Source organism: Emydura macquarii, unplaced genomic scaffold (genome assembly GCF_026122565.2).
Source record: "Emydura macquarii macquarii isolate MOO-44397 ecotype Brisbane River unplaced genomic scaffold, CSIRO-AGI_Emac_v2 contig_295, whole genome shotgun sequence".
Lineage (NCBI taxonomy): Eukaryota > Metazoa > Chordata > Testudines > Chelidae > Emydura > Emydura macquarii.
In genome coordinates this window covers 12,250,998-12,265,848 of record NW_027130432.1, presented here as the reverse complement: position 1 = coordinate 12,265,848, position 14,851 = coordinate 12,250,998, and the positions used below count along the sequence as shown (strand labels likewise).

Here is a 14,851-nt window from a genome sequence, read left to right as displayed (position 1 = left end):
TGTAGGCTGAGGCTTCTGGGAGCTGTAGTTTCTTGGTCAGGAGTAATTCCTCCGGCAGAGAAAAAAACTGGGACTGGCAGGCTAAGCAAGATCAATTTCCGTTCTGTGTAACTTGTGGCGATTTTTTAAATGGAAAGAACTTTTAAAATCTAGGCTCCAATTTTCAAAGGTCAGGTCTGGTGCAGGCCCAATTTGCACTGACCGAGCCTGCACTAAGCTCAGCCTTTGAATATTTGGGCCCTAATTTTTTTCCCCAGCATTAATGCATTTGTTCACCTTTTGTGTGTCACTTGGATTGAGAAATTAGTTCAGTCCATTTTCACCCATTGCCTCTAGTCAGTTTAACTGTCAGGAATCCTTCCTGCACTAGCACAATCCTGCCATGTTTGGCTTTGGGTTTCAAGCCCAACTAATATCTGCTGGCATTATTTTAATATGAATAACTCAAATGTATTGAAGAGGGTTCAGAGAAGAACCAGGAGAGTAATTAAAGGAATAGAAAACATGCCTTACAGTGATAGATTGAAGGAGCTCAATCTAGCTTAACAAAGAGAAGGCGAGGAGGTTACTCATTTACAGTTTATAAGTACCTACATGGGGAACAAATATTTAATAATGGGCTCTTCAATCTAGCAGAGGGAGGTGTACCATGATCCAATGCCTGGAATGAGTAGCTAGACAAATTCAGACTAGAAATAAGAAGTACATTTTTTAACAGTGAGAGTAATTAACCATTGGAACAATTTACCTAAGTTTGTGGTGGATTCTCCATCACTGACAATTTTAAAATCAGGATTGGATGTTTTTCTAAAAGATCTTCTCTAGAAATTATGTGGGGGAAGTCCGGCCTGTGTCATACAGGAGGTCAGACTAGACGGTCGCAGTGGTTTCTTCTGGCCTTGGAATCTATGGATCTATGAACATTTATGAAAAACATTTCTGTTAATATTAATTTGGCAAAAACTTGGTTTCTTTCTTGCAAAACATAAAGCCCCCAACTCTAGCAAATGTTTATGCAGACGCTTAACTTTACTCACAGGAGTAGTGCTGGTGAAGTCAATGACACATCTCACATGCTTCAAGTAAAAGATGTTTGTGTTTGCTCGAGCTGAAGAGGCTCATGCTTTTAACTACTGGAGGGCCAGCGGTCAGTTCCTAACAGTGCCCAATCTGATGGCTGTTACATATAGGATCCCTGAGTGCAAAAACCATGAGTGTGGCTAAAAAATAAAATCCTGTTTTTAAAAAGGAATACAAGTTGGGCTCTTTTTCTCTGCCTTCAGTTTTCTGAACCTTTAAGGTACGCTCACATCATAGTTTTCAAGCTTTTCATCACAACCATGAGGACTAGAAAGATTTTTTTTAAATGAAAGCTGTGTGTAACTAGGCCTGGCTTGCAACCCAGCCGTGTCTGTGTGGGATGGCATCTTCATATTCTTATTGTTGTGTGAAGAGCAACCACACCAGAAAGTAACTATTTTTGACAAAAAAGGGTGTGTGGGGGAATGCAAAAATTTCTCTTAATTAGTGAGCCACCAGAGCCATGAGTTGTGTCAGTGCTTATGACTAGGGCTCTAACAGGGAAGCTGTGCAGGGCAGTGGGAGTTTAGTGAGCCCTTTCCTTCATTGCAGCAATTACAGAATGTTGAATTGGCACTGATACAATCATTGGGAAAGTGTGAGGGGAGGGGAAGAATCAGCTGTTGGAAGATGATATAAAGAGCACAGGCGGGTAAAGGGAAATGTGGGCAGCTGTGGGGAGTGAGGTTATGCTGGTTTGGTAATGGTGAGTAGAGAAAAACTAATGAAATCTCAACTTTAAACAGGGATTGTAGGGGTCTATTTGTGATTGCTGCTGAAGTTGTAGATTTCTCCTAGGTTGTAACTTACAAGAGGGTAGAACTGTCTTTCTCTTGTCTCATGAAAGCAATTAGTAGGGTTTCCTAAATATCTTATTGTGTATCCATATTTTCCCTTCAGATAGAGGATCCTGATTCCTCAGTCTCCTGCTCCTTTAGCCTTAGGTAAAGTAAGCGTCAAATGCCATCCCACCAGAACTATAGTATTTGACACCATTTTGCTGAGGTATAAATGGCTACACAAGATGCAAGGTAGTGGAGGAGTCAGATCCAAGAAGTGCAGTTGTTTACTACTAGTTCTTTTAGCCTCTATGATGATTGGCCTCCCTTGGTGCTCTAGGAGTCCTGCACTAATAACAGTGCTTCTTTACAGCATGTCTTCCATTGATCTTCTAGAGTTGTAACAATGGAAAGTGAAACACAGACATCAAGTGACTTGTCCAAAGTCTCCTAATGAGTTGGTGGCAGAGAGGACAGTAAAACCTACTTCTCCAGATTTTTAGCCTTGTGCAGTCATTAGCAGTAGGACAAAACAGGTGTAAAATGCTCCCGAGTCAGGATGGTAACTACTTATACCTACATTGTACCTAAGATTAATTACTGCAGAAAGGGCAGGGCAATGGAGTGAGACTGAAGTTCTAGCTGCTAGTCCACATTGTCTCCTAACAAGATCTTGTTTGTCAAACCGTTACACTTATAACATCAGGAAAGGCTGTCTATTTTAAAAGCATAACACTGATGCCTGGCTTAACAGCTGGGAATATAAGATTTGAGGACCAGATGACAGCCTGACTTCTTGTACTTTGTTTGTTTGTGAGATCTATTTAAGTTCCCTACAAACCCACATCCTCTCTTAGTCTAGGTATGTAAAAGGATCCATGGGAAGATGGTGTTCCTCTTTTAACTTACTGCTTTATTTAGAAGTCCTCTCTAAAGTGGAAAATGAACTCCCTGAGATGGGACAACTCTTTCCTTCCCCTTCTGTGTGTTTGCACTGGTGCCTCTATTGTGTAATTTCAGGGCAAGTGCTCAGCTGTTAGTACTGGAGTATAGTCACGTGTCTGGGTTTATTTTTGTTTGCATATCCTCTAACTTGGGGGGCCTGATACCTCAAGACCAGTGAAGTAGCCCTATTGGCTAAGCTCTAAGCTGCTTTAATACAGGACAAAATCTGGCCGTGCATTTTGTACGCTGCCTGATGAGTAAGGTTTTGCTAGCTCAGACCCTTCAGGTAGCTGCTGATAGGCAAAATAACAATAGAAAACACATCTGGGTACAGGGAAGACGAGAAGATCTGAAATTAGAGTTAGTAGTACTGATGGTCAGGGTCCGAGACTCTTTCAAAAACCCAGGAAAACTTTGCTTGCAGTGAAAGGCTGAGTATTCTGACTGAGTGAACTTCAAAGTCAATATTATCTGTTTTCTAGACAGGTTAAATGGCTCTGCACATTCTACTGCTACAGGAAAGCTTTTTAAATGGCTGTTAAGCATTTCCAGAGACTACAAATGAGTATGTTAGAAATCAAAATAAGCTAGGGTCTGTTTGTTTTTCAGGAAGTGACTGTGACATGCCTGCTGCTGATCTCTGCTCTCTGGCTGGCTGGCAGTGAGAGCTACAATAGTGAGTCTCTTTATTAATCCTTATGCCACACAGGACAGTAAATAAAGAGGACAAGAGGGGTGAAATCCTGACCAGCATCTGATGATGTGTTCAAGCTACTTATTCAGAGCAGGATCAGCACTGGTAGCTTCTCCCAAGAGCAGAAGGGATTTGGGTAGCTGGAGGGTGGGTGGAAGAACACCAAAAAAATACAGCTATGACATTAAGCTTTGGGGCCAGAAGTGGCATCTTTCCATCATCTTGTCAACAGGAAGCTTTTTATCTGCCAAGCCAGAGATGAAGGTTCTGCATCTCCTGTAACAGTTGAGAGCAGCCACTCATCACACTGAGATTTGGACGCTAATGTCCTCAGCCCTAACAAGGCGAAGGGCAGACTCTTACAATTCCCCTTTGGTGTCTACCAAGAGGGACTATTGATCTTTCAGATCTCATGTCCCAAAGTAGTTCAGCCCTTCGTATCAAGGTTCTCTTGGAACCTAAACAGTGTATTTAAACGAGCAATTCTTTCCCTTCTAAAGAAGGGTTCCCCTCCTGACTGAGCTGAGCACTGACTCAGACTTAGAGACGGGTTTACTGTAGCTTGCTCCACTATATCCAATTGTTCATATACATATGCATGCTCCCTCTGCTGTAGCTGATCTGAAAAAGCCCCAGGGCAGAATGCAAGATGCTGCCCTCCGTCCCAAGAGAAGCCCGAGATCCTGCTTTCCAAACCCATGTAAGCACCAGGGAGTCTGCCAGGTCGTTGAGGAGAAACTGAACTGCACCTGCAAGGCTGGCTTCACTGGGACTTTCTGTCAAGGTAGGACTGGGGCTATGTTGGGAGTGGTTGGGTAAATGCGTCCATTCTATCAGTAATGGGCTCTACTCAATCCACTTATGGGCCCTGACACATGTGAAGGGGAGACTTCCCCCTCTTTGCGCCCTTGTGAGTGCCTTTATAAGTTGCAATGAGGAAAGGATTTGCTGAACTATGAACAACTCTGTGGGGTGGCCTGGGGATGTTGTTGGAGACAGCTGATCTCTCATGCAAAAAGGGACAGGCCTATGATGGGACTTCTGTTTGAGTGTATGCTTGCACAATGAGTGGGGTAGGTGGACTCCTTCCTTTTCATGAGAGCAGTGGGGATCTGCCAGGTCTGGAGATAGGGAGGATGGGTCTCTAACCCTTCCCATGCTACTCTGGTCTATGGAGGCAGCAGTAGACTTAGACACTGTAAGATGTTTCCAACAACTAGAGAGATCCAGGCTCCTACTGGATTCATGTGGGTTCTCAATCTCTTCTACCCAGCGCCCTTTGCAGGCCTCTGAACGTCATTCCTGGCCAGTGATGAAATGGACTTTCTCAGTATACTGATGCTGGGTCGTACTGTAGCTGACCTAGGGCTCCTTCAGGCCTCTTCCTTATTGCTATTCCCCAGATGTGGTGCTGAAGCTGCACTGTGAAGAAGATCACATGAAGATGATGGTGAGAAAGGAAGTGTTTGAAGCGTTGAAAATCCCATTGACCCATGTTCACTTGAAGAACAGTGCTTGCCAGGTCGCTGAAATGGAGGAAGACAGAGCAATCTTCTTTGCAGCCACTCTCACTAGCGAGAATCATACCCTGTGCGGGTCAGTGGTTCAGGTAAGGGCTTGGCTAGGAGGCTCTGCAGTGTACCTCTGATTAGAATCTAGTACGGGAAAAGCCATTCTGAGGTTGGATGCAGTGGTGAAGAGGTTCTGGACATTTATGCTCTTCCTGTTTTATCTCTGCCTAGTAACATTAGTACCTAACTCCAAATTCTAAATGGAAGTCATCTCAGAGATCTGGTAAGCTGGCTAGCGTGCCCCATCTAACATAGTCGATGATTCTTCTTGGACTTCCACTGAGTTGTTGGTTGGGGCTGAGGGTGTAGTTCTTGGCTACTTCAATAGAGTATGGAAGTTGAGTTTCTGTTTCCCAACTGAAAGTAACTGGCTTTCCAGCACCTATTGTATTAATTTAGATGGAATAAACGGGCTAAAGGCATTGATATAACCTAAACACTATCCAAAGGTCAACAGGTTTTAACTAAGGTCCAGGGTTTAATATACAGACACCTCAGCCTGCTTAGGACCATGGCAAACACTATAATATTCATGCCAAAAGTTATTAGAGACAAAGTGGGGGTGGTAATATCTTTTACTGGACCAAAATCTGCTGATGAGAGACATGCTTTCACGTTTATACAGAACTCTTTTTCAGACCTGTGTAGCTCAAGAGCTTGTCTCTCTCATAACAGACGTAGGTCCAATAAAAGATATGGCCTCTCCGACCTTGTCTCGAACATCCTGGGACCATATTCTTTGCATATACCAAAGATTAGAAATTTTATTGTTTGAAATAGAAGAGAAGAAAAATGAATTCAAGAGCATTAAAATGGAAATTGTTTTCCATAAACAATCAATCAAACCAAAACCTAGCAAAGTCCCTTTTTGGAGACAGAATATGGGTTAAAACCTCTTATTGAGCCAAATAGTCCTTGGTGGGGAAGAAAGGGTTAGTTCTTCAATTCTAAACAGGAATGATAGTTGCTTTCCTGCTTTATACCAGACAAAGGGAGAAGAGAAGATTAAAAAAAGATGGGGGAAATACAGCTTTTGCTGGTGTTCTCAGATTACAGGGTGGCTGATCAGTCAGAGGCAGATGCTTTGGGCTGCCAAGTCTGCCAGTGGCAGAGCTGGCTGGTGCTGGGTAGGACTACAGATGTAGATTTGCCGGGCGGAAGACAGGTGGCTGAAAGGAGCATACAAGAAAGGGGACGATGAAGCAGAATCTCACATGTATCAGGTTGGGGGTCCTTGCTGGAGCTGCAAAGATTGTCGTGTCCCTACTGGAGTATCAAGGTCTAGTGTCATGTCAACAATCCTTCCGCTGCAGCTGCATTGTTGGTAAAGAAAGGTTCTTGTTTTGTTTTCCCCAAAACTTCTTTTAAGGGGCCCAAACAGGAGGTGATGTAATAATCCATCCTCATTATTTTGTTCACCAATTAGGCCTAATTTCAGACACACCAATTTTATTTGCTTTCCAATCCTCTACTCCTCTTTGCTAGTCATTAATCTGAACGGTCCTTGAATGTCGTCAGCAGACATTTCTGTTGAAATTAAATCCGACTTTGTCTCCATCTCACATCTTTTCTTAGCCAGTTTTATGTAACACATCCATTGACTATTCATGAACCTTTGTCTACTGTTCATCAGTGAGGTTAACGATTAAAAGTGGCTGCTTGGCCCCAGTTATTGCGATCGCTCCCAACTTCCCATCCCCTAGCAGTACTGGGTCACATTCTGGTGGCTGGACCTCTAGAATAAAAGCCTTCCTCTTGCCAGCTAATGTCAAGATGTAGAAGGCTCTTTCTGAAGCCTAAGGTCCTGGGTTCTATACTCTGCCAAAGCTGGGATGAGGATTAGCTGCAGGTCTGTGTGCAACATGTAGATCTGATTTGGTGCTACATGCTAATCCCCCAGACATGCTAGTAGCATTCTGCTACACACAGTGGTGTCTTAATAGAGCTCTCCCTTAATGGGGAACAGATGCTTTGTTCATGGCCATTTCATGGCCTAGATCTCGAGAGGCACACAAAAATTAGACGCCGACCTTGAGACCTGCCTCTTCAGAGGTGATGAGCAGCCAAAGCTCTAGCCCAAATCAATGGGAGCTGTGGATGATCAAGTATCTCCAGCTGGCCCCCAAAACAGCTGGCCACTCTTGAAAACTTGTGCCTCTTTGCCCATCAGCTCATGGGCAGCAGGCTTTGTGTGGAAGCCTCAGGGAATAGGCAATGCCGTCTAGCTGCTGAGCGAGCTCTGATGGGATCCCCTTGCTGCAGGCAGGATGGGCGAGCCATGCTGAGTGCAAAAATGCATGTGCCTGGCATGAAGATATGACTTGAATACTCTTTCTGGCCCGTTTCAGCAAAACAGGTCTCACGTGTCTTATGCCAACATGATCGAATCGGACAGGGAGGCCAAGGGCGTGATCAGCAGAAGCAGTCTTGTGCAAGTGCACTTCTCCTGCATCTATTCCTATGAGCGCGTGGTCCAGCTGCCCTTCTCCCTTACCGCCATCGACACGTGAGTTGTCTGCCTTCCTCTTTTCCTGTTGACAGGCATTTCCCTCCCTACCCTGGCCTGGCCCAAGTTATGCAGCCTCCCTCCACCCCACAGGTGGCTGAGTCTCCCTGGTGAAGCTGGATGTATAGGGCCTGATCCCCTGGTGAGACTGAATGCTCACAGTTCCAGCTGAAGCTGACATAGGTGCAATGCACACACTGCTCCTAAAAATAGACCCATAATATTTAAAAGCCACTAAAGGATGGAAAGCAGCTGTAGAAATAGCTCAGTGAGCTGCAGATTTGCCAGGCCATCGGGAGGTGCTGGTGAGCTTTGAGAGCAATGTCCTATCAAGATCCCTTGCCTTCACTTCTCACAGAAGTAGCCCTAAATACATGGCTTGGACTGGCTGGGAGCAGCCTTCCTGCCTCCTGCGGTGTGAAGGAAAAACCTCACAGCCAGCTGTCCAAAGGCTCTGGGCTGGACCACTTTCCTGAAGGTGGCCTGCGCTTTCAGTAGTGCATGGCATTGAGACTCTAACAGAGGTGTGATGTGGGATTCCTGCCTTTCTATCTAACCATCCCCTGCAAACCAATTAGCTTGTGGTTTGCAAAGTGAGCTGGGGGGAGGGGAGAAAGGAAAGTGTCCCTAACTAACTCCCCTTAGTGTGTGTAGGGGAGAGCCCTCCTGGGAGACTGCAGATGGAGACATCTTGGGTACAGTCCTCTCAGATGCCACTGTCTGATACCCTAGCGGAGCAGCCCCAATGGATGCTGCTCTACCCATGGATCCCTGGTGCGGAAGGGACACGGAGGCAGTTCTTTCTGTTCTCATTCCAGGTGCATTTGGGCAGGTAGTCGATTAACAAACTGCATGACCCTTGCTAAAGGTTGGTGGTGGGGCCTTGGCTGTAAGGAGGGCAACAGAAGGGCTTCTATGTGGGTGGGAGCTGGTGGCACGTGTGGGGGAGAGGGGGAAATCTGTCTGCCAGCACTGGCCCCACTAGATGTTTGGTGGCCTCCTCCATGCTGCCTTTCTCTAAGTCTGGGCCTGGTCTCCCCAATCTCCTCCTAGGCTGGTGACGTTTGTGGTCAAAGAGGGAGAGTTCAACGTGACCATGGCCTTGTATGAGACCTCTGCTTACCTGCAGCCCTACCGGCAGCAGCCCCCTGCCCTCCTGCTTTCAGAGGTCCTCTACATCCTGCTGCAGCTGGAAGGGCAGAGCCAGGTGCGGTACTTCCTGCTGAGCGTCGAGGACTGCTGGGCCACCCCATCAGCGGACCCCAGCCATGATGTGCAGCACCAGCTTGTTGTGAAGGGGTAAGAGTGGTGGCTTTCTAGCTTTCCCCAGGCTCTTCTCCACATCTCCTCACCATGGTGAGCCTGGGGGAAAAGCCCTGTGCTTTACTGGCCCTGAGGCTAGGGATCTCTGGGAGGGGAGGAGTCCAAGTCGAAGTTGCCATAACCACTCCATAGGAACAACGAGCTGTCAAGCCTTCACCTGCTGGCTATGATCACAAAAGCCACGCCACCTCTTCCATTCAGCTGGGTCTGCTCTGTGGGAAGACAGTCAGCTTGGAATGGCGCTTTGCAACTGACCGGCAGAGAAAATGAAAATGACCATTAACCATGCAGTGCACTGAGCTAAGTGCAAAACCCATCTCTTTGGCACCCTTACTCCCACACATCCTTTTTTATATACATTTAAAAAAAAAAACCTGCCCCCCAAAAAGAATTGCTTCTTGCTGGCAGGGAAGGAAGATAGATCAGTCGCTTCTCTTACGATGCTCAGAACCTAAAGTGACTGGGAGATGGTCCTACAAGAAAAAAGTTGGCTTATCTCCTGAGCATGTGCTGTCTTTCAGTCCTGTGGAAGAAAGTGCTTGTTCCCTCAATCTCTTACCCCACTCCAGCACCTCTGAGTAATATTCCACTGACTGGTAGGACTGTAGCATGGAACACTTGGCCACTACTCTAGTGCGCTCTGGCGTTCATGCAATAAAAGCAACCTGCCTTGTTTTTTAAAGCAGTGTTGTGTGAATTGTCCCAAGTGGCTTCCTTATTTGTATTGTGGTAGTGATTGAGCCCCCCCATGGACCAGGACTCTGTTGTGGCAAGGGTGGTACAAACACCACTGCAAAGTCTGGCAGAGGTGGGTCTGTCTTAACTCTGCACAGCTCTTCATAGGACCGCATTTCAAAAGGCAGCCTAAGCCCTGGAGTGCCTCTAGCCTTGTGGGGTGGGGTGAGTGCAAATTCTGTCTCATTTCCCACCACTTTTCAGTGGATGGGGAAGGGGAAGGAAATGGGTGGTGCGGGGAGGGAAGAAGAGAAACAGGCACTAACATTTTTTAATTGGAAACAAATCTTCATTTTTGTCAAAGCCATTTTTCATCAAATACGGACATCTGCCCTCCCCCCAAAAATCATCCACCTCTACCTGAAACTGCATCTGGCATCTACATTTGAACCCTACCGCATAAAGCAAAACCTTGCCAGTGCAACGCCTTCTCCACCGAAAGAGAAACTGCGCTGCACTGGGACTGCTGGCATGTTGTGATGTAAAAATCACCAGGCTGACCCAGCTCTTGGGCTTCCTCCCCTCCTCTCCCACTCCAGGTGTCCCCGTGATGAGACAGTGACATATATCAATGCTATTGGAAACAGCACCATGGCAAAGTTCAGCTTCCAAATGTTCCAGTTCATCAACTACTCAGAGGTGTTCCTGCACTGCCGAGTCCGCCTGTGTCTCCCCGATGGCCCCGAGCCCTGTGCTAAGGTGAGGTTGTCTTCCCACCCCCACACTGCTAGTACTGCCTCTAAACTGGACTCATCCAAGACCCTCCTCCCCTGAGCCTCTTTATCTGAGGCAGAGGGCTCTGCTCTTACCCTACACTGGATTCAGTTAACTGCTGGCTACGGGCCACTTGCATTAAAAATTAATAAGGATCCATTGGACCTGCTCTCTTTAAGACTTGCATCCCTTTTTGGGTCTGTAAATCAGGTAGCTGGACCAGTGCATGAAGACTCTTGTGCCCCATGACTTGCAAAATGTGGGACCCCATTAAGGTCTCTTATTACTGTCTATTTATCTGCATGGCCTAGCTGCTCTAGTCACAGGCCAGGACCCCACTGTGCTACCAACACAGACAAAAAAGATTGTCTCTGCCCCCAAAGAGCTGACAATCTGCACTGGGCCTTAGATCTTCCCCATTTCTTTCAGTATCTCTGGTTCTCCTGGCTTCCAGAAAGAACAGAGCAAAGCATTGCTCCCTCTTATGGGTTAACTGCCCAGTTATGGAGGGCCTCTTCTGGTTTCCCACCTAGCTCCAAGATTACATTATGGAGGGCTTTTACTTTAACCACCCCTTTAATGATAGCTGGTTCCATCCAATTTGTTGGTCTTGCTGGCTGATGGATAAACAAACCGCAAACATCTCCTCCTGTAGCTTGTAGAAGGTTCCTGGAACCATGGAAGTGGAGGCTTTTCACTGCCAGTAAGGTGGGCTTGATATCCAGAGGAAGGGCTCTTCCTTCACTGCACGAAAGGAGAAAAGGCAAGAGTGCCATCCTGCCCTTGTGTCCTAGCTTCCTTCCCTCTGTTTTGATACAGCAATGTCCCAGGAAGTCGAAGAGCAAGAGAGCACTTGAGGATGATTACAAGAAGATTGTCTCTTATGGACCCATCCATCTCCTGGCCTCTCCATTTTCTGGAGCACGGAATGCTGATTCAGGGACAAAACTGCAGGACCTTTGGGGTACGTATGTCCCTTCCTAGATAACTGTACAAAGCCAGTTGAGTAGGAATGGTCCAGTCACACTTGTCCTCTGTTACATATAGCCACTCAAGAAGGCTGCTGTGATCTCTGCCCTGCAAAGTGGAAGTTCAGGATCTTTCAGACTCAAACATCTCTCTGCTCCTGTGTTGTATTCTGCAGCAGCTAGAAGTCTCAAGATGTAGAATGTGTATAGTGAGCCTAGTCTGCCCCCATTGAATCTGCTTCCTCCTAGGCCAGGTGTCTGCCATAGCACAGGGTCACTTGGAAGACCAGGGAACTGCTTGGCGGAGGGGAACTGGTGGCAGGAAGCCTATAGAATCTAAAGAGGGAGTGATCAAGGGCCAGGTTTTTCAAGAGTTTGGTGCTCGGTATCCTGAGGGGTTTTGAAAATCAAGTCCCAACGATGGGTGCTGGCTCTCCAGAGAATCTAACCCTAAATGTGAGGGTCCGATTAAGATCAGGGCTTCTGTTCTTCAGTTTTAACTGACAAGCACCAATAAAACATCCAGATCCAAAAAACATAATCCGTGTCAATCCAAGAAAAACTGGAAATGGTGACTTGTACCTAAGAGCTTGTCTACACGGAGCAATAATGCAGATTATGGGGATATGACTTCTAAAACAATGTGCATGAATTGGTCTGTGTAGACCCTGCAGATCCACCCCAAAGGTTCCCATGTGTGCTTTAGCATTTCAAACATTACTTCAGTAATGTGCACTGGTGAACATTATAAAGATTACTCACTACAATATTGTTAGAAATAACCAAACAGGTTGTCCCTGGGGTGGATTGGGGAGACAGAACCCTTTATTGCCTGCTCATTCCACCTCGACGCCACAAGTGAGCAACGAGGGGGTTACTTTACAATTCTTCTATCCATAACAGTATGTAAATGTATTTGGTTACATTGACACCTATAAAATGAATATTAACAACTACATAATGAATACAATTCTACCCACCCCTGTTTGTTGTTTACAGGATTACCATACAGAGGTCAGGCACATCACCTTAAAACCTATACATTTTACACTAACATTCTTTGAAGTAAAGGTATGCCAGGGGGAGAAGGAAGATAATGCTTTCTTCCCACCAAAGGCCTTGTGCAGGAGTGGCAATAGTTAGCCTCACTCTCATCCCCTGTGCAGATGGCCAGGAAGGAAGGAAGGAAGGAAAAGAGATAAGACTCTAACTAGAATGCATGCCAATTAGCAGAAACAAGGTTTGCCTGTGCCTTGACCCTGTTCACTGTAACTTAGGCCTGACCACTTGTCCAGTTTTTAACTCTTTACTCTCCTACAGATATAACAAGTACTGAATATATTCTACTATTCTATATACACAAAGTACCCCGAAAACTCCCATTTGGGGGCCATCTCCATAAAACTCAAATTGCTGAAATAAACCCTGAAAAATGGAAGCCCGAGTTCTGAGAGACTGCTGATGTACACAGGTCTGATGCACTGGGTGTGTCTTCGCTGCATGCGGTGTATCATGCTCACTGGTGTACGGATCAGCAGCCACGATGGCTCTTGCATGTCATAAGGCGTGACTCCATCTTCCAAGAGCTACTGTGCACTTTAGTGAAGTGCACCAGGGGAAAGCCAGAAATGTAACCATGCTCTCTTTTTAGGGCCACACCTGTGGATTCCTGGAGCCCTGGTAATGCTGAGCGTGGCTGGCCTCTTCGTTCTGCTTGCAGTAGCTAAAGCCATGAAGAAATGAGCAATGCAAAGAGCACAATTTCTAAATACACCTGCCAGTTGCAAAGAGAGGGTGTCCGTCTGCTTCTTTAAAAAGACTTCTCTGTAAGAACAGGCTACTTGCTCAGATGAGGGAAGCTAGTATGGTGCTCAAACTCAAATGGTTAAGCCACTTGAGTCTCTCTGCTGCTTAGATTATCTTGTACCTATAGCTGCTGAAATGGAGCAGAATTTCCTGACTTATCCTACAACGTCCAAGCCTCCATGCGCAAGCGCTGGGCTGGATTTACAAAGTTTAGCAACTCTATGGAAACAAAGACTGTTGACAGATACTGGAGCTGTCAGCTAGGAAACTGGATAGCGGGGGAGATTTTTCCAAGGCCAGTGTGGTGCTCAGTGCCCAAAACAGCAACTGAGTTGGGTGCTTTACTCCCCTCTGTGCCTCTGGCAATCCTTCCCCACTCCTGTCCCTGGGAGTGTTTGTCTTAATGTGGACAGCGATGCGCTATTCTGGTTAATGACTGAAATAGTGAGGTGCTAGTGTTGGTTCCCAAAGGCACATGCTGACTGGAAACACTTAAGAGAAGAATAATGTGACTGTGTCCGTGGGAACCAAAACGAAGAAATTACTGACTTGTATCTAAATTCTCCAGCAGAGATTGCTGCTTTAACAGCCTCTGGTGCTGGCTTCCTCTCCCAGCCAATCAGTGCTGACCTGCTCTGTTCTGGCACAAACCCTCTTGATTCCAGTATCTAGTTGGTTGTCCATCTGAATGCACAGCAGGCTATATTCACTGCAGGGGCGCATACATTGATGCACAAGAGCTTTGTTTTTTAAAAAAAAAAAAAAAAAAAAAAACAAACCAGGAGTGATGCAGTCCATGATCTTTCCCTATTTGGAGGTGTTGCTATATAAGCCAAATCTCTCCGGAGCAAGCTTTATAGCTGGTTTAATGATTCCTAGTGAACTCAGAGGTTGGGGTAAGTGTAGTGAAGTCTCTGCCAGTATGGGCATGGTGCATAAATCTTCTGAACTATATACCTGTAAGTGGTTCCTTTCTCAGGGTTCCTATGGGTGGCTAGTGGGAGCAATGTAACTACTCCGCTCTACTTAAGGGAGAGCAGATGTTTTTGTAAAAGGGTGCCGTTCCATAGCTGTGCATGGAAACCAACTATTGCCAATTTGCATGGGCAAATTAGCACAAGTGCAGAGCCTCCCATACAGGAATTGTGAGCTCTGGCTTGTATCTCACTATACACTAGGTTTAAAAACCTCTTCCTGGCTAAGTCTGGATAATGTAACATTCCTCACTACCCCCCAAATAGTTCAAGCAATGTTAATGCCGTGTAGAAGGATATTCTGTACATAGGTGGTGAGTGAGGTGTGTTGTGCTAAGAGCACGGGTGTTGTAAAAGCAGCCACCGCAGTGACATTTGTTCCTACTTTAAACCCTGCCCTTCTACAGGAACAGTGCAGATCTGGCAACCAATGCAACGCTCCATGCAGAGGAGTAAGTAGGAGAGCATACAGAAGGAGATCTGCTGCCCACAGACCAGACTTCTGCTGTTGCTCAGTGTCACATCTTGGAGGGTTCCTGGTGGCCTCAGGAGGGAATAATATTATTCTGCCTGGTGTATGAAGTCACTTATTTATTCAAAAATCCTCAGTTGTACACACAGCACATCTATACAGGAGTTTTGCTGGAGGGGGCTCAACTGCACCATGTTGAATGCACTGGTGAATGGGAGAGCAGCTTTTTCATCTCTAGGGAGGCGGGGGAGAAGGGAATAAGTTAGCTAGTCAAGCCTCTGCAT

General features: G+C 46.1%; 1 protein-coding gene across 1 annotated transcript; it reads left to right on the top strand.

Moving 5' to 3' along the window:
- The first annotated feature begins 1,740 nt into the window (after window positions 1-1,740).
- LOC137155953 (uromodulin-like) lies at window positions 1,741-13,105 on the top strand. The gene is made up of 9 exons (XM_067552432.1): window positions 1,741-1,786; window positions 3,414-3,480; window positions 4,115-4,282; window positions 4,902-5,107; window positions 7,418-7,575; window positions 8,629-8,874; window positions 10,173-10,332; window positions 11,167-11,311; window positions 12,967-13,105. The coding sequence occupies exons 1-9, from the start codon at window positions 1,784-1,786 to the stop codon at window positions 13,056-13,058; spliced, it is 1,245 nt and encodes a 414-aa protein (XP_067408533.1). The 5' UTR covers window positions 1,741-1,783; the 3' UTR covers window positions 13,059-13,105.
- The last annotated feature ends 1,746 nt before the right edge of the window (window positions 13,106-14,851 follow it).